General features: G+C 50.4%; 2 protein-coding genes across 7 annotated transcripts in view; one reads left to right on the top strand and one right to left on the bottom strand.

Annotated features, from left to right (window-relative positions):
* GALNT11 (polypeptide N-acetylgalactosaminyltransferase 11) overlaps nt 1-9,140 on the top strand; it is a 60,870-nt gene extending 51,730 nt beyond the window's left edge. For 3 of the 6 annotated variants that reach the window (XR_002776708.1, XR_002776709.1, XR_002776712.1), the window contains 2 exons: nt 5,599-5,668; nt 5,990-9,140. The gene's annotated coding sequence lies outside the window, so the exon portion shown is untranslated. Of the gene's footprint in view, nt 1-5,598; nt 5,893-5,989 lie in introns of those variants that run through there. The other 3 variants (XR_002776707.1, XR_002776710.1, XR_002776711.1) reach the window with 1 other exon arrangement.
* Nucleotides 273-24,559, bottom strand: part of KMT2C (lysine methyltransferase 2C) — a 226,149-nt gene continuing 201,862 nt past the window's right edge. The window contains exons 42-60 of the mRNA XM_023521782.1: nt 24,350-24,443; nt 21,471-21,602; nt 21,087-21,299; nt 20,240-20,404; nt 18,682-18,823; nt 18,390-18,537; nt 16,934-17,112; nt 16,704-16,840; nt 15,634-15,883; nt 14,438-14,577; nt 14,029-14,136; nt 10,668-11,784; nt 9,708-9,844; nt 8,587-8,729; nt 8,158-8,326; nt 4,492-4,608; nt 4,069-4,142; nt 3,714-3,822; nt 273-2,253 (exon numbers count right to left, since the gene is read on the bottom strand). Coding sequence (XP_023377550.1) covers nt 2,161-2,253; nt 3,714-3,822; nt 4,069-4,142; nt 4,492-4,608; nt 8,158-8,326; nt 8,587-8,729; nt 9,708-9,844; nt 10,668-11,784; nt 14,029-14,136; nt 14,438-14,577; nt 15,634-15,883; nt 16,704-16,840; nt 16,934-17,112; nt 18,390-18,537; nt 18,682-18,823; nt 20,240-20,404; nt 21,087-21,299; nt 21,471-21,602; nt 24,350-24,443 — 3,667 coding nt within the window. The 3' untranslated portion in view covers nt 273-2,160. The remainder of the gene's footprint in view (nt 2,254-3,713; nt 3,823-4,068; nt 4,143-4,491; nt 4,609-8,157; nt 8,327-8,586; nt 8,730-9,707; nt 9,845-10,667; nt 11,785-14,028; nt 14,137-14,437; nt 14,578-15,633; nt 15,884-16,703; nt 16,841-16,933; nt 17,113-18,389; nt 18,538-18,681; nt 18,824-20,239; nt 20,405-21,086; nt 21,300-21,470; nt 21,603-24,349; nt 24,444-24,559) is intronic.

Below are 24,559 nucleotides of genomic sequence, written 5' to 3' on the forward strand. Positions count from 1 at the left end.
AAGAGGCCACCACAGATATGTTTAACTAGGCCTTGGTAAACTTAAAAACCAAAGTCCCCTTCTTTATTCAGCTGCAAGGATGACAGTGTCTCTATTTGGAACAAGTTACGTACATCTAAATCTTTTATTTGAGAAAAAATGAACAGAGTTGATGACACCGAAATGCCAATAACTCTAGAAAGAAGGAACAGACCGTCGAAGGATTTGGGGCAGTCACTGGTTTCAGAGCTGCAATCAGAACACAAGAGAGGCTAACAGAGACTCAGGCGCCGTTCATAGATGTAAAATATTTTATTTGTAAATGGAGATCTTCTAAATCTGTGTCCACAAATTCCAAAACCCATAACACTCTGTTTACTTCAAAAAGTTCAATTTTTGCCAACATTAGATACTATTATACAGAACAGAAAACAAAACAAAAACCCGGAGCGACAAATACTGGTAGGATGTCAGAATATTGTACAAGAGAAGAAAAATATTCAAGAAACAAATTTCATACAGCTATTTATCAAGAGAAAAATATATACAATTGATTTATTCTGTAAGATAAAAATACATCATGCCATATACATTACAAGTTCAGAACTGCATCACTGAATTGACCAACAGTTTACAGTCCACTTGAATTGTGCACACAAAAACTTCATTTTATACTTAGCCTGTGAAGTGTCAGTACCAGAATTGTAAGTACAAAATAAAAAGCTAACCTGGTTCAAAATGCTGATTAAGTTTCTACAAGCAAACACAAAACAGTGTGTTTTTTTTATTAAAGAAATGTAAACAAACAGTTCATACAAACACATTTTTAAAATTACATCTTCCAAAACCCTATTGCCGGAGTCCTGCAGCTTGCAAGCATAATCACGTCTCCCCCCGACCCCTCCCCCCCTTTTTTTAAATTTCTGTGTTAATAGAAGGCGAGAGAGTCAGATCTGAGCCGCTGCTACGCGATCCTGTACGTTACATGATTCCTCGTGGCCGGAAACAAAGTTCTAATCAAAACTACTGCTGCTGAAGAAAATTCAGCCTCCATTTGGGTGTGTTTCTAAGCAGTTATTCACAGTTATCACAAATTGTAAGCACAAAAAAACCTGACTGGAGAAGGAGGGATGCAACAATATAATATGAAAAAATTAGTTGAAATTACCAAAACAGCTATAAAAGTTGTAACCATAGCATATGCTCTGTTCTACCAGAGTAAGGTGTATAAAACAAGTACTAATAGACTGCAGTTTCCAAAAACCCCGAATGCTCTAGGGTGAAATTTTGGTTATTCTAATGGCATATTTAATAACACAAAATTATATTGTCACATCCCTATGAAGGTTTTATAAGCACCGAGCTGCTGCAGAGCCTGGTAGCATTTGGTCAATAACTATTTTTATACTGTATTTTTTTCTCAAAATATTTACATATTTGTACAAAGTAACAGAGTTTGTTAGTTCTGCAGGTAACAGCAGCAGCTTGGCTTTCTTCTAACTTTTATTTAAAAATAGCTTCATTCACTTATTCAATAATAAATACAAAAAGTTTCTCTTATTTTACAGAAATCAAAAACTACAATAAACTGACTCATGGAATCAAGTATTTAAATGTATTTTAGTGCAAGTTATTATCCCTTAGCTCTATCCCTAAGGAAGTCATTTCAGTACATTCCTTGTTCAGTGGTGTCTACTTTATTTAAAAAATTTTTAAATTAGAGGGCCTGCCCCTTTTCAGATAAGGCTGTGGCCAGCACTTTGGACATCTCCCTTTCGCTGGTGATTTCAGTCTTACATTCATAGGAAGGGCCTGCCCCGGGGCAGGGCAGCCATCGGCTCTTTGCCCCAGTAAAAGTTTCTCCTCAGTGAGACTAATAAAACAACAAAACAACCCCACCCACAAAAAGAAGAAGAAAAAAGAAAGAAGAAAGGAAAAGGAAAAAAAACAAAAGTGCTGGACCGTCCTGTGACTCTGGTCAACCTCAACCGCTTCAGGAGAGCTGCTCGCGTCGGCCGCCTCCTGGCGCCGCTTACGCCTCAACGGCCGAGGAACCAGAACTCCCAGAAAAAAAGTCATAAAAAGAAAACAAAAATATCTTTCTGTCTGCAAAATCCAAATGGTGTGGTGAATCGCTTCTTCCTAGGGACAAGCCGCCCGCTGAGACAGCAAGGAATGCTTTCAGTTCATCCACTTCCGGCAGTTCACGGCGCCACAGTGACACGGGATCTTGTGCTGGTCGTCCTCGAAGTCGAACTTATAGTCGTAGCAGAGCTGCCCACGGCAAAGACACAGAGTGAGAAGGGCCGGAGGTGGCCCCGGCCTGCATCTGCCCAGGGCCCCCAGGCGGCCAGCGGAGCGGGCGTCCGCCCGGCCCCGGAGGCACAGAGGGCCCCGAGAGGCTGCAGGAAAAGCTCGCACTGTCCCTGTGGGCCGAGGGGGCAGGTGGGCTGAGCAGAGGTGACTCGCCCTTGCTAGCTAACGACCTCCTTCATCTTTACTGAAAAGAACATTTCGAAGTGCATTTAGGGGGTTACCAAATGGTCGCTAACATCTCACGTGGACCCTGCTGTCAGGTAGTGGGGAGTCGCCTGATTTCCAGAGCACCAGCCCCTGGGCCCCGACAGGCCTCCCGCAGGGCCCTCTGAACAAAGGCCCCCCCGGCCGTCCCCGGGAAGACGCCCTTCTGCACCGGGACAGAACACACCACGGTGTTCGGCGCGCAGCTTCTCTTAATGACGACACTGCCACTTTGTGTCGGAGATGTGCTGAGTTCTCCAAGGGGCTCTAGGAGCCACCAACTTGAGAAGGCTCAACGAGGGAGGGGCGGGGCCTGGGGCAGCTGCAGCTGCGAGGCCTCGGCCCCCGGCCCGCTGGCTTCTCGCGTGCTCTCTCTCACGCAGCAAGGTACTTCGAGATGCGTGAAATGGGACTTGGGTCAATTCTTGATTTTAAAAAAGGAATTCCAAAATGATTAAAAAACACAAGCGTGATCCCACAGCTCTACTCAGGAAGGGCTGGAGGCTCCAACCCCCAAACAAGAGACGGTCCCCCAGAAACCCACACGCCCAGCGGGAGCGGCCCCAGGAACGCCAACTCCGGACCGAGGCCCAGATACAGGCACTGCCGCGGCACGTGCTGATGGGTCGGTCAGAGACAGTATGGAACCGTGTGCGAGGCAACTGAGACTAATGAGCTCTTGCCAGGTGACATGCCAAGCCAAAGTCGTGTGAGACCAAAGAAATGCCAAGTTCGGCATTTCGAAGGAAACAGAATAATGACAGACAGACGGAAAGTCCGCTGCCGTGCAAACCCTGGTCCCGTGAGCGCGTACGGATCACAAGTGTGACGACGAGCGGCCTAGAGCCACACGGCGCCCGAACTGCCTGCAGCCTGCCTGCCTTCCTGTGACGTCACAGGGCCGCAGCGCTTCCCGAGCCCTCAGAGGCAGCAATCCCGTGACGATCTTCCATCATGAGTTCAATGACAGGCTTCATGGTTACAGAGAGGGATCCCGCCCAACTACGACCAGGGGGAGGGGGAAGGAGGAGCCAGAGACAGAGGACATGATGCCACGCGAGTGACGCGGGACGCAGCGCGTGGGACGGAGGGGTGGCGGTCAACACGCTCAGAGCTCCGTGTGGAGGAAGAGCAGCGCCATGACGCGGGGTGGGGGCAAAGGCTGGCCTCCCCGGGGCGGCTTCCGGCGTGGGCACCGGACACCGCGCGCTCACCTCCTCTCCTTTCTGGATCCGGCGATTGGAGCTGATGATGATTTTGTGTCCCCTCTCGAAGGTCACCACTTCGGCCACACAGTTAGGCGCACATGAATGGTTGATATATCTGCAAGCCACCATTTCAGAGAGCCGTTTATTGTAAAACAACTAGAAGAAGCTCGGAACGAAAGTTTTTAAACTTTCAGTCTGTGGGGAAAGATCTAATTACATCTCTTTATTCCCCTCAGAGAGACTAATACACGCTTTACATAAGACTCCTTTGAAACGTATCTCAGGCCTGTTAGCCCTGAGAGGCCTCGGCGAGTGCAGTGACCCGTGGAGCGACAGGGCACCCGGCCAGACCCCTGCTCACCTCGCGGGCCCTCCCGTGAGTGTGGCGTCGATCACGTGGTCGCTGTCCATGCGGAACATGTACACGCCGCGGTTCTGAAAGAGACGAGCGGAGTTCCTCCCACGGTCAAGGGCACGTCGGGAAGCCTGAGCTGGGAGGGAGCTGACGCGCGCGCGCCCTGACCACTCCCGCTGTGGGCCCCCCAGCGACCTGTCGGCTGACATGTGCACGGTAGGAATGGGGAGCAAAGAGAGGGGGCTGCCTGTGAAGCGGGCTCACTGCCCGACAGTCACAGCCACGCAGATGCCACTGCCGGCTGGAAAGACTGACGGGGACAAGCAAGAACTTCCAGAAAACCGCACCTAGATGACCGGCAGCTTCGGCCCTGCCCTGCAGGGTGTCTGGGTGACACGATGACAGAGAGAAGATAGCTGTGGAACGTACCTGAGACTCATAAAGCTTCTCTTTTCTGTTTGCGACTTCATTTCGAATGATGGTCCCAATATATTCGATGACCATGGTGTGCTTCTCGATGTCTCTAGCAGCATACAGCCCCAGTCCCTGGGCGGGGAGGAAGTGCGTATGGCATATGTACATGTCACAAAAAGACTGTCTCCCTGGACAGCAAACCTGCGCTCTTACACAGAAAGGGCATATCGAAAGCCATGCTGAAGTCTTCACCTCAACTCGGGTGACCTTTCTGGTCGAATGATATGCTGTCATCTGAAACTTAAAGCCACTTAAAAGCTATGCCATCACTGCCCTGTTTCTTTTTCACACGAAATTCTTACAGCCTGTTTACAAAGTGACACTGCTGACCGGCTGGCCACATTTTCTATCAGACTGTGTCCCCTTCCACATCATGCAATGCTGAGAGATCCCACCTACTGAGCAGGCTAGTGGCTTCCGGTATTTATCTTGTCTCACCACTATTTCTACAGGGACTTGACGTGACGATAAACTTAATGAAAAAAAAAAAATACGGCTAACTGTAAGGAATTACTAACACATAAACAGGTTTCACGCTTGGCTGTGAGTTCCTGGGAGCCAGGGCAAAGAAGATTAAGCTACTTTGCTCTAATTATCAGGAAAGTTGCAAAGAAAGAAAGTTCCTGGGAAAGGCAACTTTTTCTCTAATATGAAATAGGCTGCTGAAGCATCATAGAGGAACCTGAACGGGGACAAGGCCGCCGCCTCCCCTTTGGCAGCGTATGCGGTCTGTGCCAGTGGCCCAGTCAGCCACGCACCATGTGCATCATTTACAGTTTCTACCCTTACAAATTCTGGAAAAAACGTACTGAGAAAAAAACAATGGATAATTTCCACAAATATCCGTATTTTCTCCTCCCAACCTGAGGGTCTGCATCTCAACCAAAACTGACCCGAAAGCAGTGCAAAAGGAAGACCCTGAGCTCCCTGCGACCCCCCATGACCCCCGCCCCCCACGCATTCCTATCAGGCGGCCTCGGAGGAAGGGCCTGTGTCAGAGGTAGTTGGTGGGTTAAATTATCTTCTGAAAGAAAAATATGCGATTTATCTGTTCAATTCCAGACGTGACTCGGAGGTGAACAAGCAAATAAGGAATGCGTGAAGATCGATACGGCTTGCCGCAGCAGACGAGGTCAGTGGGGGCACACGGGTCCGTGCGCACAGAAGATTCAGGGTGCAGGAGTGTGGTGGGGTCAGAAGCCAGGTTAGTAGGATGGGTTACTTACTAAATGGCTGTTCACCGGAAGAAACTAAAATTGTCTTAAATGTAAAAAATACAATTTCTGGGGGAAAAAAAAAAAAACTTAAAAGATACTATGTACACGATCTACACTCTAAACCAAGACTAAGAAGTACCAAGACTAGAAAGTATAAAAAACTATTCTGACTATATAAAAACTAAAACTTTTTAAGAAAAAGGACACCATCCTGGTAGCCAGATGTTGTTTTGCAGGGGAAATTATCTAAGTGTGACTCTTACGAATTGAAGAATGGACACGACATGAACATGCCATTTGCTGAAGAGCAAATCCCAGTGGCAGACGTGGAAAGATGCTCAGTCCTCAGCAGCCCGAAGTGCAATTCAAATGACAACATCAGTCAACACTCAGCAGGCTGGCAGACAACAGGTAAGAGTGGTGCCACCACGGACGAGGAACCACGCCGCCCTCTGCAGGAATGAACCTGCAAGCGCAGCCTTTTCAGAAAACCAGCCACGCCAACTAACGTGAAAAGCACCTCTGCTTTACACCCAACTTAACTTTGGGGAAACAGCCCGCAGGGGCAACACCGTCAACACGCAGGGGTATTTGCACGAGGTATGGGTAGCAATACTGTTTGGTTAAAAACGGTAAACGAAATAAGGGCTCAGCAGTCGTGGAATGGTTTCATGACAGTTCGTCAACATCACGGACCGTCGCAGCCACGAGAGAATTCAACAGACGCAGCTCGGCTGATCGACAGACTATTAGTGAGGAAGGTGCAGAAAGATGTAAAGGCCACAGTTCCGCTTTGATGCACCTGCGCACACGCACACGGACACGCACACGCTGATAAGACAGTGGCACCTCGCTGCCTGGGAGGTGGGTAGAAGGAAAAAGATGGCCGAATAACAAAAGCTTTCCACAAAGAGGACAGGCCGAACTCGGGTCGTCAAGAAACCATCAACATGACGGAGAAGAAAACTGACCCTAAAAGACAGGCATGGCGGTGACTGAGCTACCGGAAACAGAACGGAAAGCGGCTGAGTCAGCAGAGCGGGGCACCACTGCTGGGAGCACAGGGGACACCGATCTGGCTGAGAGGCGACATTCTGGAGAAAACAGCAGAAGGGAAAAAAGACCTTGTATCCAAAACGTGACGACAAGATGCCCGGTAAAAAAATGAAGAGCAGAAAGGGCTCTTCGCTAGCTTTTTTAATACAAAACAAAGAGCAGGAGGTGAAGTGGAAGCCTCTGAACAAGGACGAGGACGGGCGGAGAAAGGACTGGCAGCGGGAAGTGGGAGCTGCCGCCCAGGGACTGGAGCAGCAAGGCTGCGACCCCAACCTGCAGGCCTTACCAAGGCCCCAGGAGTGCTGATGCTGCGAGCCTGGGCTCCACACCGAGACCGCAGATCTCAGGGGTCCAGTATTTGTCCGTGAGTGCAAAACAGAAAGACACGTGGGCACCGAGAGAAGAGTGACTACAGCACTTCTCACGTGGAAGGCCACCCCGCTCCACACCGCAAGGGCTCACCAAGTGAGGAGAGCGATAAATTAAAAAGGCACATTTCCATAAAATGCCCTGACAACAACAATAAATGATCATAAAATCTTTCAGAGAAGAGGAAGGTTCCAAGGAAGGAAGAGGAATCTGAAGGAGCACAGACAAACAAAGGTGGGTCAGATTTATATTCTGAAGGGATCACGAAGGCCTTTGAGCGGGCAGGGTGGGACTGCCTGGGCTGAGGCAGGCGGGTCCCTGTGGGCGTGAGGGAACTTTTCAGCGGAGGAAAGGGCTATCGGGGCCAACTTAAAAGACAACTAGCAGATGGTGGCCTCGCTCAGGAATCCGAGGAGCTTGGAGGGTGACCGGGCTGAGGGCCTGAAGATGTTTGGCAAAGTGGGAGCTTCGGGATTCCACCCTGGGACTTCGGAGGGGAGATGCTGGACCAGCATCTGGTTTTAGGTCTGCAGCTCCGGGAGAGCAGACCGCAGATGTCACGTACACGCTCAGCCTGCAGGTGGCTTTATCTGTGAGACATCCTCCCGCCTACCCTCCAGGTATCAGGTAACGATTTCATGAAAAAGCTTCCAAAAGATAACTTCCCGCATGGGAGCACCTTCTGAAAATATTTTCACTGCATTTTTCATTTCACGTGAAGTAGCTCTAGTGAACTCTCCACCAACCCAGTGTGCCCAATGCAGTGCCGCCTGCTGCCCTGCGTGTGCCCCCTGAAGGCGCCAAGACTGCGGCTGCAACGCTCGTGTCACAGATTAAGCAAGATGGGATGTGGTGTCGAAAACGGGATGCTGCTCCTGCAGCCACGTGAAACCCTCGTCCACACGCCGCACGTCAGTGTCTCCTGACCGCCGGGTCCCATCCTGTCCCCCCAGTCCCTGAGAACAAAGTCGCCGCCCACCTGAATCCGGGACCGGGCCAGGTACACGTTGGATTTCCACTCGGTCTTCATCTTCCGGTACTGCGACGACTTTGAGTGGACGAACTGCTTGCTGTACGGGGCGTTCAGCTCCCCGGTGACAGTGCTCTGAAATGACTTCGAGGTGCTGGTGCTGTTCAAGGTGTGCGGCCTGCAGACGGCGGCGTGCCAGCAGGGAAGACGAAAGGGAACTGAAGAGACCTCTGACTGGGCGCAGGGCCGCAGGTGCGCGCGCTCACTGCCACGACCGCGCCGGGGACCGCCCAGCGGAGCCACGCGGCGGCCCTCGGAAGCGGCCGGGCAGACACAGCCAGACACGGCAGGGTTTGGAAGCAGCAGACAGACCAAGCACGGACCCGCCACAACGCCTAGGAGCCCTGGGCCGTACTATGTGAAGTCAAAACAAAATACCTTAACACAAACCTCTTGACATGGGCACTCATTTTAGGTTCAGAACGGGCACAGCCAGTGGGGTTGACGGCGAGAGGCAGTTCCATGAGAGGGTTCCGGCCGTACCGGAAGGTGTAGTTCTCGCATGCCTCGACCCCCGGGAGCTGGAACGAAGCAAAACAGACACGAGTCAACACCTGTGACCGACGCCACAGGCAGTCGAGCTGGCCGAAGGACGGCCATCTTCAGCTTTGTGGAAATAACCTGTGAACGTTTTCGAAACGTGGGTAATAGCGTGGTCTTTCAGTTCACGTGAACATGTCAGCCTGCGCTCAGGTCTACGTGAGTATGAACGTGGAAATGGGGTCTCAGAGCAAAACCCGGTAAAATGCTGGCCATGCCCCATGAAGGAAAAGTTCAGCCCACGGGACCACCGCCACGCACGCCCGTGGGTTTCGGGGTGATGCCTCCGGCCTTCCCAAGCGCGGGGAGGGTGCTGTTCGCAGCTTCGTTCTCTTGCCTGGGCTAACGCCGACCTCTCTCTGTCTGGAATTTTAAAATTCTGTTAAAAGTCACCTGTGTGGTTTACTCTCCTGATCGTCTCACTTTTCAGTCTGACCATGGTATGATGAGGGCCTCTCAGTGTCCGAGGAGTACAGGTGGTCCCTGAAGATTTACTTGTAAAATAATTTTCCAAAAGCACTGTGTGTAGACTCTTGGCAGACATGCTTGTCATCTCCAAAGATGACAAAGTGACGTCGGAGAAGGCCTAAGTTCTGTGACCCAGCTGCCCCCTGGTGACGAACCCCAGGATGAGGGCAAGACCGACCACGAACATGCCAGTGTCTGCGGTGGGGCACACGAGCAAATACCCTGAAGTGCAAGAGCCGCCCCATCCAGCCCGCCCTTCACCCTGCAAGAGAACCTGAGAGGCGGCGACGCCTCACGCGTGAACACTAACAGTCACTGCGCGCCGCCGGTGGCCCGCGAACGCCTCGTTTTCTGTGACAGACAGGAGGTGGTCCGCAGGCAACATCGCCACCTCTAGGCACCATGAACACTACAGCAGGTGCTCAGGCGGCTCACTGGGGAGCCTGCACTGGGAGGGGGCGGTGGCACCGCGTCCCGCTTGAGACACTCACTGATTCCGCTATCCGCGCCACCGCAGACACCGTTAGGCCAAATAGATCTTCGCCTTTTAAATACGCTGGGAAGAGCTGGAGCATTTCGGATTTTTTTCTCACACATGCCACGGGCTCCAAAATTTTATCCCAAACACCTACGTATGGACAAAAAAAAGTTTTTATGACAGACTTGCTCTCAGCTAAATAGAGGCAAGCAGGATGCAGCATAAAAACAAGCAGAAAGATGGCTAACCCGTCACAAAGACTCCCTAGTCCCCAAGACAGGCCTCTGGGCATCGATGCGACTGGCCTAGCACTACCTGCCTCTCAGCTGGAAGCAGCTTATTTTAAAGACTTTATGAAATTTTGGGGAAAAGAATATGTTACGTTAAGGAAATTAAGCAGTAAAAGAGAAAAAGAAAGTGTAAAATATTGAAATTTATGCAAATAGTTAATTCATCTTCATACTACACACATTAGATTTTCAAATGTCCAATTAATAATACATCTAGAAATAATCCTTTCCTGATTTAAATTAAACCATAAAATTTATATTTCCTTTGGAATCACCTTTAAAGCATTTCACGTATTTTTTGAAAACAGCGAACCTTTAAAAAAGTTCAACACTTCCTACATCAGTAAAAATGACAGTGACGATCTAGACTAGTGTCTAATTTCTAGCTCTAAATCTTTAAAAATCTGATGCTCCTGAGATCAGACAATCTACACAATATGCTTTAAAAATGGATCCTGCCTTCCAGATGACATTAAGGGGGTCCCCGACAGGCAACTTTTATTGACGAACTATCCTATTTTATCAACTCTGTGTTTGAATATATTCTGATTTAGATTAAGTCTAGCATGTGTTCAGACAACTGTATAGCAGAGAGAGAGAGCAAGGTACAATCATACAAAGAAATTAAGATCTGCATTTGTCAATTGTTAAGCCCCGCAGAGCATACGAACGGCGGCTCTTACCTTTAGGTGAGGTATCACTCAGGACTAGATCTTCATGGCCCTGCTCCACAATCCTGATGACAAACATGGGGCGCCCATCCTTCTCCTCGATGGAGCACAGATAGCGACAGCGCCTGTTGGCGTAGCGCGTGCTCCAGTAGAGCCGGCTGGCTTCGTAGCCGACGGGAAAGAGCGCCTTAGGGGAATGGAACGCCTGCATCTGCTGCGGGAGCAGCTGGCCGATCGTGTGGAAGATGAGGCTCCCGACACGAAAGGTGTGGTCCCGTTCCCCCCGCTGCACGATGCTAGCGATCTGCCGCACCTCGTCACGCTGCACGTAGACCCTCCTGAAGACCGCGAAGTAACTCAACTCCTGCTCGTGAATCCCCTTGGGTTTGTGCATGGGGCAAAGCATAGTTTTATCCTTAAAAAACATGCATTGTGCTTTAATGGCGCAGGTAAAGTGGTAAATGTTGGCGCAGCGAAACCTGTGACAGCCACTGGTGGCGCCCATTTTGTGACAGAAGACACATTTCATCTGCAGGCCCCTCCGCAGTGCTAGTTCCACGTTTATTAAGGCACCGGCCTGGGTCTCATAGACCTCCGTGGACCACAGGGCACAGTTCAGGTGGACCCACAGATCTAGGTCGAGGTTGAGCAGCCTTGCTGGGCCATCTGTCAGGCCATCGCCTTCTTCGTGACAAAAACAACACTTCCGATAGTCTTTGGGCACAGGGTCCGGTTTAAGAGAAGTGCCCAGTTTCTTCAGAAACTCATCTATTTCATCCTCGCACGGTGGCTTGAATGTCCCCTTGGGGATCACGACATGAATACTCCATTTCTTCCATTTCATCCCTCTCCACTTTTTATTTACCGGCCTGCAGTCCTCAAACCCACCATGGACAGTTCTCAGCCGAGGCTTTAACTTGACTGTGACCTTCAGCTCGTCTGGCTTTGCCTCTACTTTGGCTGCTTCGAAAGCGGGAGGGAAAGTGACAGGGGGCGATGCGGGGGGCGACGCACTGGTGGGGAGCTGCGGGAGGCAGTGCACGTCCAGTGCTGAGACGTTGTTGCTGTACCGATGGAGTGCTCTGGAAGGCGCCTCTCTCACCGGCGGCGGCGACGGAGGAGCAGGCTCCTGGACGGTAAACAAACACAGAAAAGAGGAGGAATTCGCACGCTCTGAAGGCAAGTCTCGTTCAGACAAGAAGCCAAGCGATGAGGTTGAACGGTGTGTAACCGCGAGGGACGGGGAGGCTCCGTGAATAAGTGGGGGGGACTCAGCAGAGGTCTGGGCTGAACGACTGAGGCGTCCAGTACTGAGAGAGCGGGGGGCTGATGAGAGAACCGCCGCGGTGGCCCCTTCCCAGGCTCGGCCAGCAGCCACGCCTGCAGACCGCTCTGCCTCTGCCGACCTGGGCGTGCCTGCTTCTAACCGTAACCAAGCCGCCGAGGTCGACACTGCGGAGGAGCTAGCTGATTTAACTTGTGCAATGGAACAGTGATTGTGTTCAACGAAGAACTTCGAAATAGCTTCCTCTCTGAGCTTATCCGATTCTCCGCAATTCCTTTCTGTTAAACTCAGGCTTAATTAATTGGCATAAGGGAGAAGGCAGGGAAAGACGTCCCCTGTCAGCCAATGAGCTTTTGCCTTTTCGACGGCCGAAAGAGCTGAGCTGAGAGAAGCTCCAGCGGACCCACAGGCCCCTCTCCTCACACCCCGACCTGACGAGGTATCTGAGAAAAAACACCTCACACAGAACCCAGAAGCAGGCAGGGACTGCACACTGACAAACTGGTGAAAACACCATTTCTTCTCTGGTCTGGACTGACACATTCTAAGTTAAAGTCTAAACTTATTTGGCATATAACTTGGATTTCATTATAGTACGGTCTACTGCCTGTTAAAAATATGAGTCTCCAGAACACTATTCTAAGACAGACACATGAGAGCAATAACCTAGAGGGAGGAATGACAGGCAGTATTACTGCACGAGGGAAAAGCTTCAACACAAATGATTAAAAATAGATCGTCCGCCATACGGATGGCCAACAGACTCATGAAAAGATGCTCAGTGTCACTAATCATCAGAGAAATGCAAATCAAAACCACAATGAGACATCACCTCACACCTGTCAGAATGGCCATCATCAATAAATCAACAAAAACAAGTGTTGGCGAGGATGTGGAGAACGGGAACCCCCTGTGCACTGCGGGTGGGAATGTAAACTGGTGCAGACGCTACGGAAAACGGAATGGGGGGGTCCTTAAAAAAATTAAAAATAGAACGTGTGACCTAGCAATTCCACCCTGGGTATTAATCCAAAGGAAAACAAAACACTAATTCGATAAGGTGCACAACCCCCCATGTTCACTGCAGAGTGATTTACAGTAGTCAAGACTTAGGAGCACCCTAGGCGTCCATCAATAGAGGGATGGATAAAGAAGAGAGCGGTGCACATCTATGATGGACTGATTCAGCCATAAAAATGAACCTTGCCATTTGCAACATGGACCTAGAGAGTATTATGCTCAGCGAAATAAATCAGACGAAGAGGAACACCAGACGATTTCACTGATAGGAGGAATCTAAAAACCAAAATAAATGAGAGAGAAACAAAATCACTGATCAGAGAACAAACTGACAGTCACCAGACGGTAGGAGGTTGGGGGAATGGGCGAAAAAAGTAGAGAGATTTAAGAAGTGCAAATTGCCAGTTATAAACATAACCGTGGGGGCGTAAATGCAGCAGAGGGAACATGGCTGTGCAATAACCGTGTACGGTGTCAGACGGGTACTAGACCTCTCAGGGTGATCACTTCATAAGGTATATAAATGTCACTACACTGCACGCTTGAAAGTAATACAATATTGTATGTCAACTAACTGAAAAATAAATTATAAAAAAAAGATAAAATTGTTCTAGAAAAACAAATGTCCGCATCAACCACATGCTTAGATACACTTAAATGACACCAAATCGAGTAAAGTAGACCAGCACTTCCACCAGAGTACGAGCAAAATAATTCCTCCTCTGAACGTATGAATACACCTAAGTCAGTGGGATAAGGTCAGTAAAAGCCATATTTTATAGTTATAATTATTTGTTAAGTGAATAAATAAAATTAAAGATTTTACTGTTTGTGTTTTATTCAACTCTGAACTTTTAAGATGTAATTCAAGTCCATCCACTAGTCACATAAGTTGAACTTATTTAATCTGAAATGGCGACATGGACGGCGGATTTTTAAAACCACTTTCCCAGGCTGAGCTTCTGCTCGGCCTGCAGAGGCAGAGCGCTCCAGGGGCCCTGGCCTCCACCGATGCCCCTGGCACATGGAAGCCACGCCCTGCTGCTGACTGAGACTGTCCGAATTTACCTTGCTTTCTGGGTGTTTTGCTTGTGCAGTCGAAGAATAAAGGATAAAGCAGTTATTACTACAAAAGACAATGTCCTTCTCCACTCTACTGGTGCTTTCTCGGGACTCCTGAAAGGCAACGAGAAACGAATGGGATCTCAGTGAGTCAGAATGTAACGAAGACGTCTCTATGTTAGAAACGAAAGTAGCTTCCTATCTTAAAAAGGTAACTGCGGGTCAATATTTAGCATATAATAATTTAGCCACAAAAAAAAAAAAATAAATTTGTAAAAGTAAGCTATCTGGTTTTAAGCTCAAGCACGCAAACACACGCTGACGCTACCAGCAGGGACACGGGGCCCGTGGGGCCAGATGTGGGAGCAGAGCAGGGCCCGGACACACCCCGGGCGGGCGGGGGGCTACCCAGTACCTGGTTCATGCAGGCCAGGTCTCGGAAGGACTTCCGCACGCCGCTTCCAAGGACAACCACTTTGCAGTGACAGCACCACTGTGTCCTGAGCCCTGTGCTTCCCGCGCCGCCGTGACCTGAGTCCTTGTATCCAGGAAGGCCTGAAACACGGGGGACAGTGTAAAACCGTGCCTGTCAACTTACAACGTGGCGCGGTCAACTGGCCTTGTGTGATTATCGATTAATAAAAAGTGGGTCTAAGCAGTGGATACGGGCACGTGTGCGCGCGCGGCGCCGGGTACGGACTCGGGAACCCCCGTTCTCAGAGGTTCTGGGAGACGCCAGCAGCAGGGGATGTGGGGGGGCCACCCCACCAGCGTGTCGGCGTCCAGCCGAGGTGCGACGGGAGTCGGGGAAGAGATGCGACTACTCCTCGAGGGTGAAGACGATACAAAATGTTTCACGGGAGGCGATGGCAGCGTGTACGGGAGTCTGCAACGAATGTGACTCGGAGTGTTCGGGGTCCAAGGTAAGAACATGAGGACTCAGGGAAAGGAAGCGTGAAGCATACGCAGAGCGCCGTTCACGGAGGCCGCGAAGGCGCGAAGGGACACGCAGAGGAACGCGGAGTATGACAAGCACCTGGAGGATGCGCGTCCAACCACGCAGCCCAGGCCACGCAGGAGGAGCTGGAAGATGAAGGCTGAGGAGCCGCTGGTCTCAGCCAGAAGCGGGTGCCGAGGAGACGGGCAGGGCAGAGGCGGGAAAGGGGGACAAGGACGAGGCCAGCTCTGGGAGATGGAGGAGGCAGCAGCACGCAGGCCTGAGGTGGGGCAGGCGTGAGCACGTCTCTGGGAACAGAAGGGCCCTGGGGGGACAGTGCAGGGGCCGCCGGGAAAGCGATGGTGACGGTGCAGAAGGCAAAGAATGCAAGGGGAGGGGGTGAGGGGGTTGGGGGCGCAGAGGAACAAAAGCTGCTTAAGGGGTGCCCCGCGCAGGGCTGGCACACAAACACTTCCTGGCTGACACCATGGAGTCACATACGTCCCAAAGCACTAAAGGCCGGATCACACCACAGACGACAGGATGCCCGCGTGAGGTTAATTACCGAAGACCACACATCTGTTACTTGTTAAACATTTCAGCGAGAGTTTAAAGAGGGAAGGCATAACTTCTGGACTGAGGACGAATGTGGGTTAAAACGCGAACCAGCTCACCATTGCTCGTTGGAGGAAATGGAGCACTAGGCGGCTTCAGCCGGTAGGAAGCTGCTAGTCTGGGAGGGTTTGCGGATCCTGGTGGAGGCCCACGAAGAAATAAATGCGGTCGATACTCCAAACCTGGGTTCACTCTGTGGCCACTGACCAAGCCCGCAGGTGGGACATCTGGAGCGTTACTAACCTCATAGCTGTTAGGAATGCGGACGTGGAGAAGATCGGAAAACGCAGCCACAACGCTGCTAATGTTCTGGAACAAAAGGGCAAATCGCGTGTCATGACCCAGTGACCGCCGGAAAAGTCACACTCAGGGTAACTGCTACTGGCATGGGACGTGCCGTGCAAGCAAATCCAACAGTTTTGCAGACTTGGAAGTCTCAGAAAAAAAGATTTTTAATGGACCAATATTCTAGTAAAGCTTTCAGCAACTAAAATCCTCATAAAGGGACTCGAGGGAGCACGAAGCTATTTCAGATATCTTAACATCTGAGTTGTAAAGGACACGACCACAAGGAACGAGCGAAACCTTGTCTGTGTTTGCAGCTGGTCAGAAGCTCCTTTCAGGCAGGCGGAAATCTGAAACAGTCCGTGAACAGGGGCACAGCTACGTTCTGTTGACGACCAAAGTATCACGCCCCTGGACTAGTTTGGTTGCCAATGAAACGTCTTCGCAGAATTGAGTTAAAAAGATATTCCTCAGCAACTGCCTAGTGTTTGATGTGAGCAGCTGCTACCTGAACGTTTATCTTGCTTCCCTAAAACTTTCTTGTTCTTCATTTTCTATATGTAAACAGCTACTGAAAGGTTTCTCTCTAAAGACTTCTCCGAGGGTACCCCTCTAATTATGAGGGAGAACGCCTCCGACTTCACTTTGCCTCTCCACCTTGACTTGGGCTGTGATGAATTCAGTGCTTGTTTACAGTACTGAAAAGTGGCCTCAGTGTCTGCTGTGACTATCAACCACCCTCTTATCCTGGGTGACCCTGCGGACACACTCCACGGCAAGACACCTGGCATGCCTTTAAAAATGGGACACATGCCGTACCGTTAAAAACCCATCTGATCTTTACCTCAGCGGCTGTTGGATGCAGAGTAATTGCCACAGATATAAGACCCGACCGGGGACCATTTGGGGAAGAACCAAAAGATGGTGTGAAAAATAAAGTGCCCGGCTCAGTTTTGATGTCATTCCGTCTAGATTCTGAACCTAAGAGAGAAAAACAAAACGGGGCATCAGTGGAGCGAGGCCCCCGCAGCCCAGCTGCTGCGGCGGGATCGACACGGCCAGGTGTGTGCCCACCTTTCCCAGCTGTGCTGGGGAGAATCGGGATGATGGGCGACGGCACCGGCTCTGGGGGCTCCTCTTTGACCAGTGACAAATCCGGGTATCGGGTCACTTCCATCCCAACCACACTCTCGGGAGAGGACGAGGGGACAAAGCTGTCAGGAGTGTCCCGCTCGCCTCCGTGGTCCTGGATCCTGCGTGAAGAAAGAACACGACCGTCAACACGTGCAAACCCGCCGCCGGGCCCACCTGTGCCAGCCCGGGGACAGACCGGAAACTTGGAAAAGCCAAGTGGCATCTTCAACTACCGAGTCACTTCAGTGCTCGGCTTCCTTCTGACTGACGCGTCAGCATCCGGGGTTAGAGGCCTGCCCGAGAAGGGAGACGGTCAGGGCGCCGCACAGCACACATGCGACGTCCCAGAGCAGACGGCCAGGGCGCGCGTGGGGCTAGAAAGGGCAGCGCCCACGGCCGGCGGTCACGGGCAGCCGTCACCCCCACGCAGAGCCCTCCGCGGACAGCACAGCTGTCTGGAGGCGCTGCTTTGTCTCAGGATGGGAGAAAACTGCATGGCTTCAAAGGCCTGTTTTCCTACTGACAAAGTAAGGTGAGGAAAAGCAGAGGCTGGCCCCGCCCATGGAGCTAGAGGTTACCAAGGCAACCGGCGCTGCCGGGCAAGTGTGGTCTGGGTCTCGGGCTAATCGCTGTGGGATCGCCTGTGAACCTGGTGTCGCCAGAGGACCTCAGGAGACAGTCCTGGGCTCCTCGCACGCCCAGGGCTGCCTCCCAGGGCTGCTCCCCAGCCACAGACTAGCGGCTGCTGGCAGGAAGGTATGAGAGGGGAAAAGGAGACCCAGACACGTTTCTCATTAATAAAGGAAGGGACTCGGTCTAAATGACGTCTCAGCAAACAGAGGCTGTCACCCGACTTTCCAAGAAGAGAATAATCTGAGGAGGCACACAAGCGCCTGTCCTGACCTACCAGCGGGGCTGTGATTAGCTAAGGGACACTGACTGTCTCCCAACCAGACCTTGGGGGCTCAAGAATGGACACAAAAGCTATGAAGCTCTGGACAGGACAGTCCTTTGATTCTCTCCCACAGCAACATTCTCTGACATTTGGGACGTGTGCAAACGTCGACAAACGTTAATTATATCGATGGCTTATAACATAATAACATAATAACATAATAATATTTGAAATATTTTGCATAGAGATTCCCATTGCCTTCACATCTATTCAATTAGTATTTGTTGAACTTCCCATATCATTTAGGATTTCAAAAATTCACTAACATTTTAATAGTAAGAACGTTTGATAAACTGTAAATTCTGAAGAAAATTATTCATCAAATTCTACCCCTTAAATGTTTTCGCACGCTATTCCGACAGACTGTGCTACATACACACACATATCCATTCAAGAAATACGTGACAACGGTGAAACACCTGAGAAAAAAGGCACGTCTACCTTAAGTCCTCCTGGTTGTTGTGAGGTGGGGTTGGGAGCGACGCCGGGACGTCGACCGCCTTCGGGCCCTGAGCGAGCGCTCTGGCTAGCAAGTCCTCCTGCGGCCTGAACGGCAGCTGGAACGGTTTGGGTCCTAGACTTTTGGTAACTGGAAATGGAAAGACACAAAACCACGAATAAAGTCAGAACCGCTAAGTGGGCGGAACCTGACAGCCTGACTGCCACTTCACCAGAAACTGCTAGCAAAGGCACACTCCTCAAAGTGCAAAATCGGGAGGTTCATCCGCCCTACCTTCGTGGCTCACTAACACTCCGGCCTTTCCCGCAAGTTCTTCAGTTGTCGCAAAGCCATTTGCCATCTTCTGACAAGCCATAGGAGGTGGTGTAGGAGGAAGAGAGGCAGGGGGTGTTGGAGGATTACTTAAATTATTCTGCTGCAGGAGACCAAAAGATTTTAAATTATATGCTACTGAGCAAATATGCCATGACCTTGCTAAAACTTAGTTCTGTGAATTTTTAGCACATGGAAGCAAGGCTACAGAAATGTAATCAAGGTGCCTCTTCATTCGTAAATGTACACCGAGAAGAAAAATAAATGGACGAGGCCAAAAGGAGGCTTTTTAGTGGAACGAAGCTCATGACCGTTTGGACATACGCTGTCCACGTGCTTCCTTCGCCCAGCTTGAGCGCTCAGCTTTGAAGTTAAGAAGCAAATTTACATCATGCCTGATTCGATTCTACACGACTCTATACAAGTTTCATGGTTGTAGCCAGTGAACGATAGCTTAAATTTTTTTTTTTATTTGAACCAATAAATTATTAAAAGTTCTCCAAATTTCCTTGATTAAGTTCTCATTAAGATATGCCCCGGTTCTATAAAAAACTTGCGAATGTGTGATCCAAATCCTATCATTGCAGCTCACATCCTAGACATGAGAATCTGGATTGTCCAAAATCCTCTACAAGAAGCAAAAGCTGGAGAAATACTAAAATGACTGAATCATTCAGAAATGTTCTTCCCCTCCAAACATTTCGCACTGCTTCACCTTTGGCATTTTCGGATTAATTGTTGGAATCTACCAATAATCATATGCAAATCAAGTGCAAGGTGAAACTGCAAATCTGGCAAAGACCAAGGATTTCATGAAGAGGATGAAGAGCTGGAGAACAGCTTGCGTCAGAAGAGAAGGCGTTTACAAGAGGCAGGACAGGGTCTAACTGAAGAGCAAAGCCAGCACCAGTCATAAATGCAGCAGCAAGAGAATGATTTTAACATTAGAGTAAGATGAGAAGCCCTCGGGGGATCCAACGATACTTCCAATATCTTTGCAAAAAAAAGATCATTGTACGTAAGTCAGATGTGAAGTTAAGAATGTCTAATAAGGCTATCGTAAAACTTAAAAAAATTATACCAAAAGATAAACTTGACTTAGTTTGATATAATTTTAGTAGTCTCAGAACTAATGCGTAGCTGCAATTAGTAACTGATTAGACAAAATACATATAAAAATTTTTACCGTTTCCTTTTTCAAGGTAAATTCCTAACGACGTTTTTATCCTCACTATTTACTATGAATTTCGATTCATTTTAAGAGTTATAGGGAAATATCTTCTCTACCAGGGAAATACATAATGGGTATTTTTCACAGTTTTTATTCTTACACGAAAATTTCAAACGTTCATGTTAGAAAACACTTCACCCAGTAAAATGTTAGCCTTTGGGTTGGACTGAAGTTTAAATGAGACTTGGAAGATTAGACGTAAACTAGGTGGAAAACAAGACAAGCTCTACCAATGCTGACACGGCATCCAACGAGGAAGTGAGGCGACACCTTGGCAGAGAAACATACCTTGTAGATCAACTGAGAATAGTAATCCGAAACCCCGTCAAGGGTAGCACTGCCAAAAGTTCCTAGCAGCCGGCTCCCACTACTGAGTTGGCCACTGCCATAAGGGAGAAAGTGCGCAAAGTTCACTCCAGTGATCGGTTCCAGTAGAGGGAGCAGAGAGAGCTGCTATTAGAAAACACAGTTGAGAGTGATGAACACGGCAAACACAGGGCGCTTCTCAACGTCTAAGACCCGAGGCGGCTTAGTCAAACGAGACTCGTGAAAAGTGAGACTTAAAAATTTCAAGTATCAAAATGCTAGAATCACGTGAGAGAGACTACGGAATCTCTGAGACATACTTTCTTCTGATCTGTCTTAAAGGGATGCTGCCAGGCATCGAACAAGAAAACACAGTGCTTCTCTTTGCTCGGCAAGAACCAGGGCGTGAACTGAGGCTAAGCACCCGCGACGCCACCCTCGGCGGCTGTCTCCCACCTTCCGCAACAGCTGTGAGGGGTCAGAGCAGCTTACTGCGGGGACACACCAGCAGCTACATTTCTTTGCATCCAGAGGCACAAATAATGCGAAGTTTGTCCTGGTGCTGAGCTGCTCCCTTTGGCCATACGTAAATCCTGCCTGTCACCTGCCACCGCACCCATTTCTCTAACACCCAGTGCCGACAGGACACAGTGCAGTTGTGCAAATAGGAACTCCATCAGGTTCCCCGTTGAGATGTCTTTTATTCCCGTAACTCTCTACTTTAATTAAGAAATGATCACAATAAAGAAAGTTTCGGTTTAACAGGGTTGAAAAATCATTTGATGTTCTCAAAGCCTCGACTTTTTAAAGGCCACTCCAAAAGGCTCACCTGTTTCAGGTGGGTGAAGGTGTCGGCGGTGGAATACATAGCCTGCTTCTCCTCTTCGTCCTTCCTCCTTTTCTTGGAGCGAGGTGCTGCCTTCTCCCCAGTCCTCTGAGTCCGTTTGCTTCGCTGTTTCTTGGTTTCACCTCCTCCCTCTGCTTTTGGCAACTGGCTGTTGCCACATCCAAAACCACCTTGCATTTGGGCCTCCAAAGTTTGCTACCGTGATTAGAAAGGTTAAGACATAAGTGAGCTGCTAATCCGGGCCCATCCTACGACACACATTCCTAGCACGGGCGCTAAGTCAAGGAGGGAAGACGGGGGCATCGAATGGTCTGGGCCTTGAACTTGTCAACCCTCTTCTGAAACTCTCCTCTCCAGTGTGGAAACCGCAGCAGCCAGCTTGAGGGAAGAGCACAGCCGAGGCACGGCGGAGGTCCGCCTGCCCCGGTGGGCCAGAGTCTGCACAGCGCCCTTGTCGAGTGACTCTGGATCCCCCCGTGAGTGCGTGCAACACTCGGTCTGCAGGGACAACCCAAGGGCTCCAAACAGCCCCACAGCCTATGCCTCTCAGGCGAGACGAGCAGCCAGCCTCCGAGGTCAACAAAAACCAAGGCTGGTCTGTCAGCTTAGCTCGCGATCCTACATCTGACCGAACGGTAAGTGCGGTGTACTGCACGTCAGTGACAGAGGCCCCGTGTTAACCAACCTTCCCTTACTTGTCTTCATAATTAAGAACGGAAAATAGAGCAGTCCTCCGAAAGGTCTCCCAGGGAGGTGCGTCAGTACCTAAAAGTAGGGGCTATTTTTCCTAAACGTGACAGCTATGCTTTGCTACAGGCAAGTGCAGTGCGGAATTTACTTTGAAGTAGTCTGCAGGTCATCTTTCTAAAAGAGGGTTCTGAAGACTGTGGTTTCCACTTACATGCTCAAAGGCTTAAAGTGTGGACAGCAACATTTTTCTGTAAAGGGCCAACAGGTGAGTCCGTCAGCCTCTGTAGGCCACATAGCATCTGTCGCAGCTGCTGGACTTGGCCCCACACTGCAGTGGCGGCCACGGACGGACAGCTCAGGAGCGAGTGTCCTGGCCGCGTCCCAACAAGTCCTTTAAACTCACGGACATGGAACCTTGAATTGTATGTGATTTTCACATATTGTGAAATATTACTCTAGATTATTTTCAACCATTCATGAGTGCAGAAAACATTCTTTGCTCAGGCAAAGCAGCAGCGTGGAAATAGGCTCGCACTGCCTATGCCGGGGCTACGCAGTGGTCCTCAAGGGAGAGGTCCCCATGGCAGCGGAGTGCAGTCATTTGGGAATGGGCAGAAATGCGGATTCTCTGGTGCCACCCGGACCTACCGAATCAGAACCCTGGGTGCGAGGCCCTCCAGCACAGAGGGCCCAGGCCCCGAGCTGTCCTCTCCGTATTCCTGTGTACGCCTTGCCTGGGACTGTTTAGGACACACCGACTGGCAGGTCTCAGCTCGCCACAAGGCGGCTCACTGCTTATCGAGCCCCGGGTCAGGTCACGCCGCTGATGCCGAGGCTGCACTGGGGGACGGCAGCGGCCTGGGCGTTCTCCCTGGCTCACAGCAGGATGGCAGTGCAGTCGCCTATTTCAGTATTGGGCGGGGGTGGGGGGGGGCGTGTCAGGCGCTGCTGAGTGCTTTACAGATGTTCTGATCCACAGTCCCCACCTTTGTGGCACAGGGACCCGTGCTCCCATGACAATCTAACGCTTGACGATCTGAGGCGGAGCTGAGGCGGTGATGCTAGCGCTGGGGAGCAGCTGCAGATACAGGTGAAGCTTCGCTCGCTCACTTGCTGCTCACCTCCTGCTGTGCAGCCCGGTCCCTAACAGGCCATGGACAGTACCGGTCTACAACCCCAGGGCTGCGGACACCTGCTCTAATCCCAACAGCTACCCTAAAAAAGCAGATATACTGCATTTCAAAGAATATTTTTAATTTTAGGGAAGCATAAAAGATTAAAAATCATCAAAAGGGCTGTCTACCTGAGATAAAAAGTTACCATTTAAAAAGTTACCATTTTAATGTATCCGTTTCTGATCTTTTATCTGTATCTAAATATGTTTTTTAAAAACACGATCGTACGTCACTTCCTGCTGTTTCGGTGGCTGCTTTCTAAACTCGCATGCGGCTGCGAGGACGTCTGCCCTTCGAATCGAGATGTGCAGCAGTAATGGTTTAGTAACTACTGCAGTAGTCTGAGGTTGTGCTCTCGCTCTCGTTTGCTCTGTACTGGCGGAGACAGGGTTAGCGATTCACTCAGCCACATCTTGGCATATATGAGAGTTTCACGTTCCTTGTGCCAGATTCCTACGTGACATTAGTAGGTCAAAGGCAGGCACCTTTTATGGAGTATTACAAGCACAGTGTGTGCTTTAATGAACCCCTTGAAGCCCCGTGGCAGCCCGATGTGATGGGGACCGTTACCGACGCTGCTACACAGATGAGGACACGCAGCACCCGAGGGCTGGCCCACCCCGGCCGCACTGCCGCTCAGCAACGAAACACGGACGTACGCAAGCGAGTGGTGCGACCCCTCAGTTTCCAAGGAGGCTCTGGAACCGGGAGGGTGCTCGTCCCTGAACCGCGAGTTACGGAGGAGAGAACAGACAGACCCGGCGTGGAAGACTGGGTCGATCCAACCACGGCCACGGCAGTTCTGCCATAAGTGTGACCAGAAAGTGAGCCGATCTGTCACTTGTAAAATGGGGATAATAACTGTCCCGCCACATAATTTAAATGACATCTGAGGGCAGGTGCTCAGTGCAGCAGGGTGCCTGGAATGTGGGACGGAGTCGTTACCCCTGGTAAGAGAGTCCCTACCCTGTCACCCTCCCAGAAGGACGCAAGGACCTGTGACAGTCCCCAGACGGACGTGAGGACCTCTGACAGTCCCCAGACGGACGCGAGGACCTGTGACAGTCCATTTATGCACACGCCACTGATTCCATCCCTTCTTCTACCACGATACCCTATTTTTTTTTGCACGTAATCGTCAACATTAGGATTTAACTTCGATTCCACTCACCGAACCCTAACTGTGCCAGACACTACTGGGCAGGAGCCGGGGGGCAGTCGCACTCTCGAGGGGCCGCTGATGGGGAGAGAACCAGACGCCGCTGTGTGAGCACGCGGGCGCCCACACATATCGAGACGGGCTGAGCTAGGGAAGGCGCCCAGAGAAAACGATCCCAGAACTTAGTCTTTAAAAGATAAAAAGACACTGGCTGGACGCACGGAAGAAGGGAGCGCGAGCAGAGCAGGCGGCAGCAGCAGCGTCCGGCACCTGCGCAGCGTGGACCAGACGCTCGGAGCTGACGGCACGGCCTCGCTCCCGGGAAAAGGACGCAGTGGACAGAGTGGGCAGAGGCTGGGCCTATGTGCTCGTGACAAAAATGACTGCGAAAGCATCGCCGCTGAAACGTACAAAAATTACATCGATCTAAC

This window comes from Pteropus vampyrus, unplaced genomic scaffold (genome assembly GCF_000151845.1).
Source record: "Pteropus vampyrus isolate Shadow unplaced genomic scaffold, Pvam_2.0 Scaffold316, whole genome shotgun sequence".
NCBI lineage: Eukaryota > Metazoa > Chordata > Mammalia > Chiroptera > Pteropodidae > Pteropus > Pteropus vampyrus.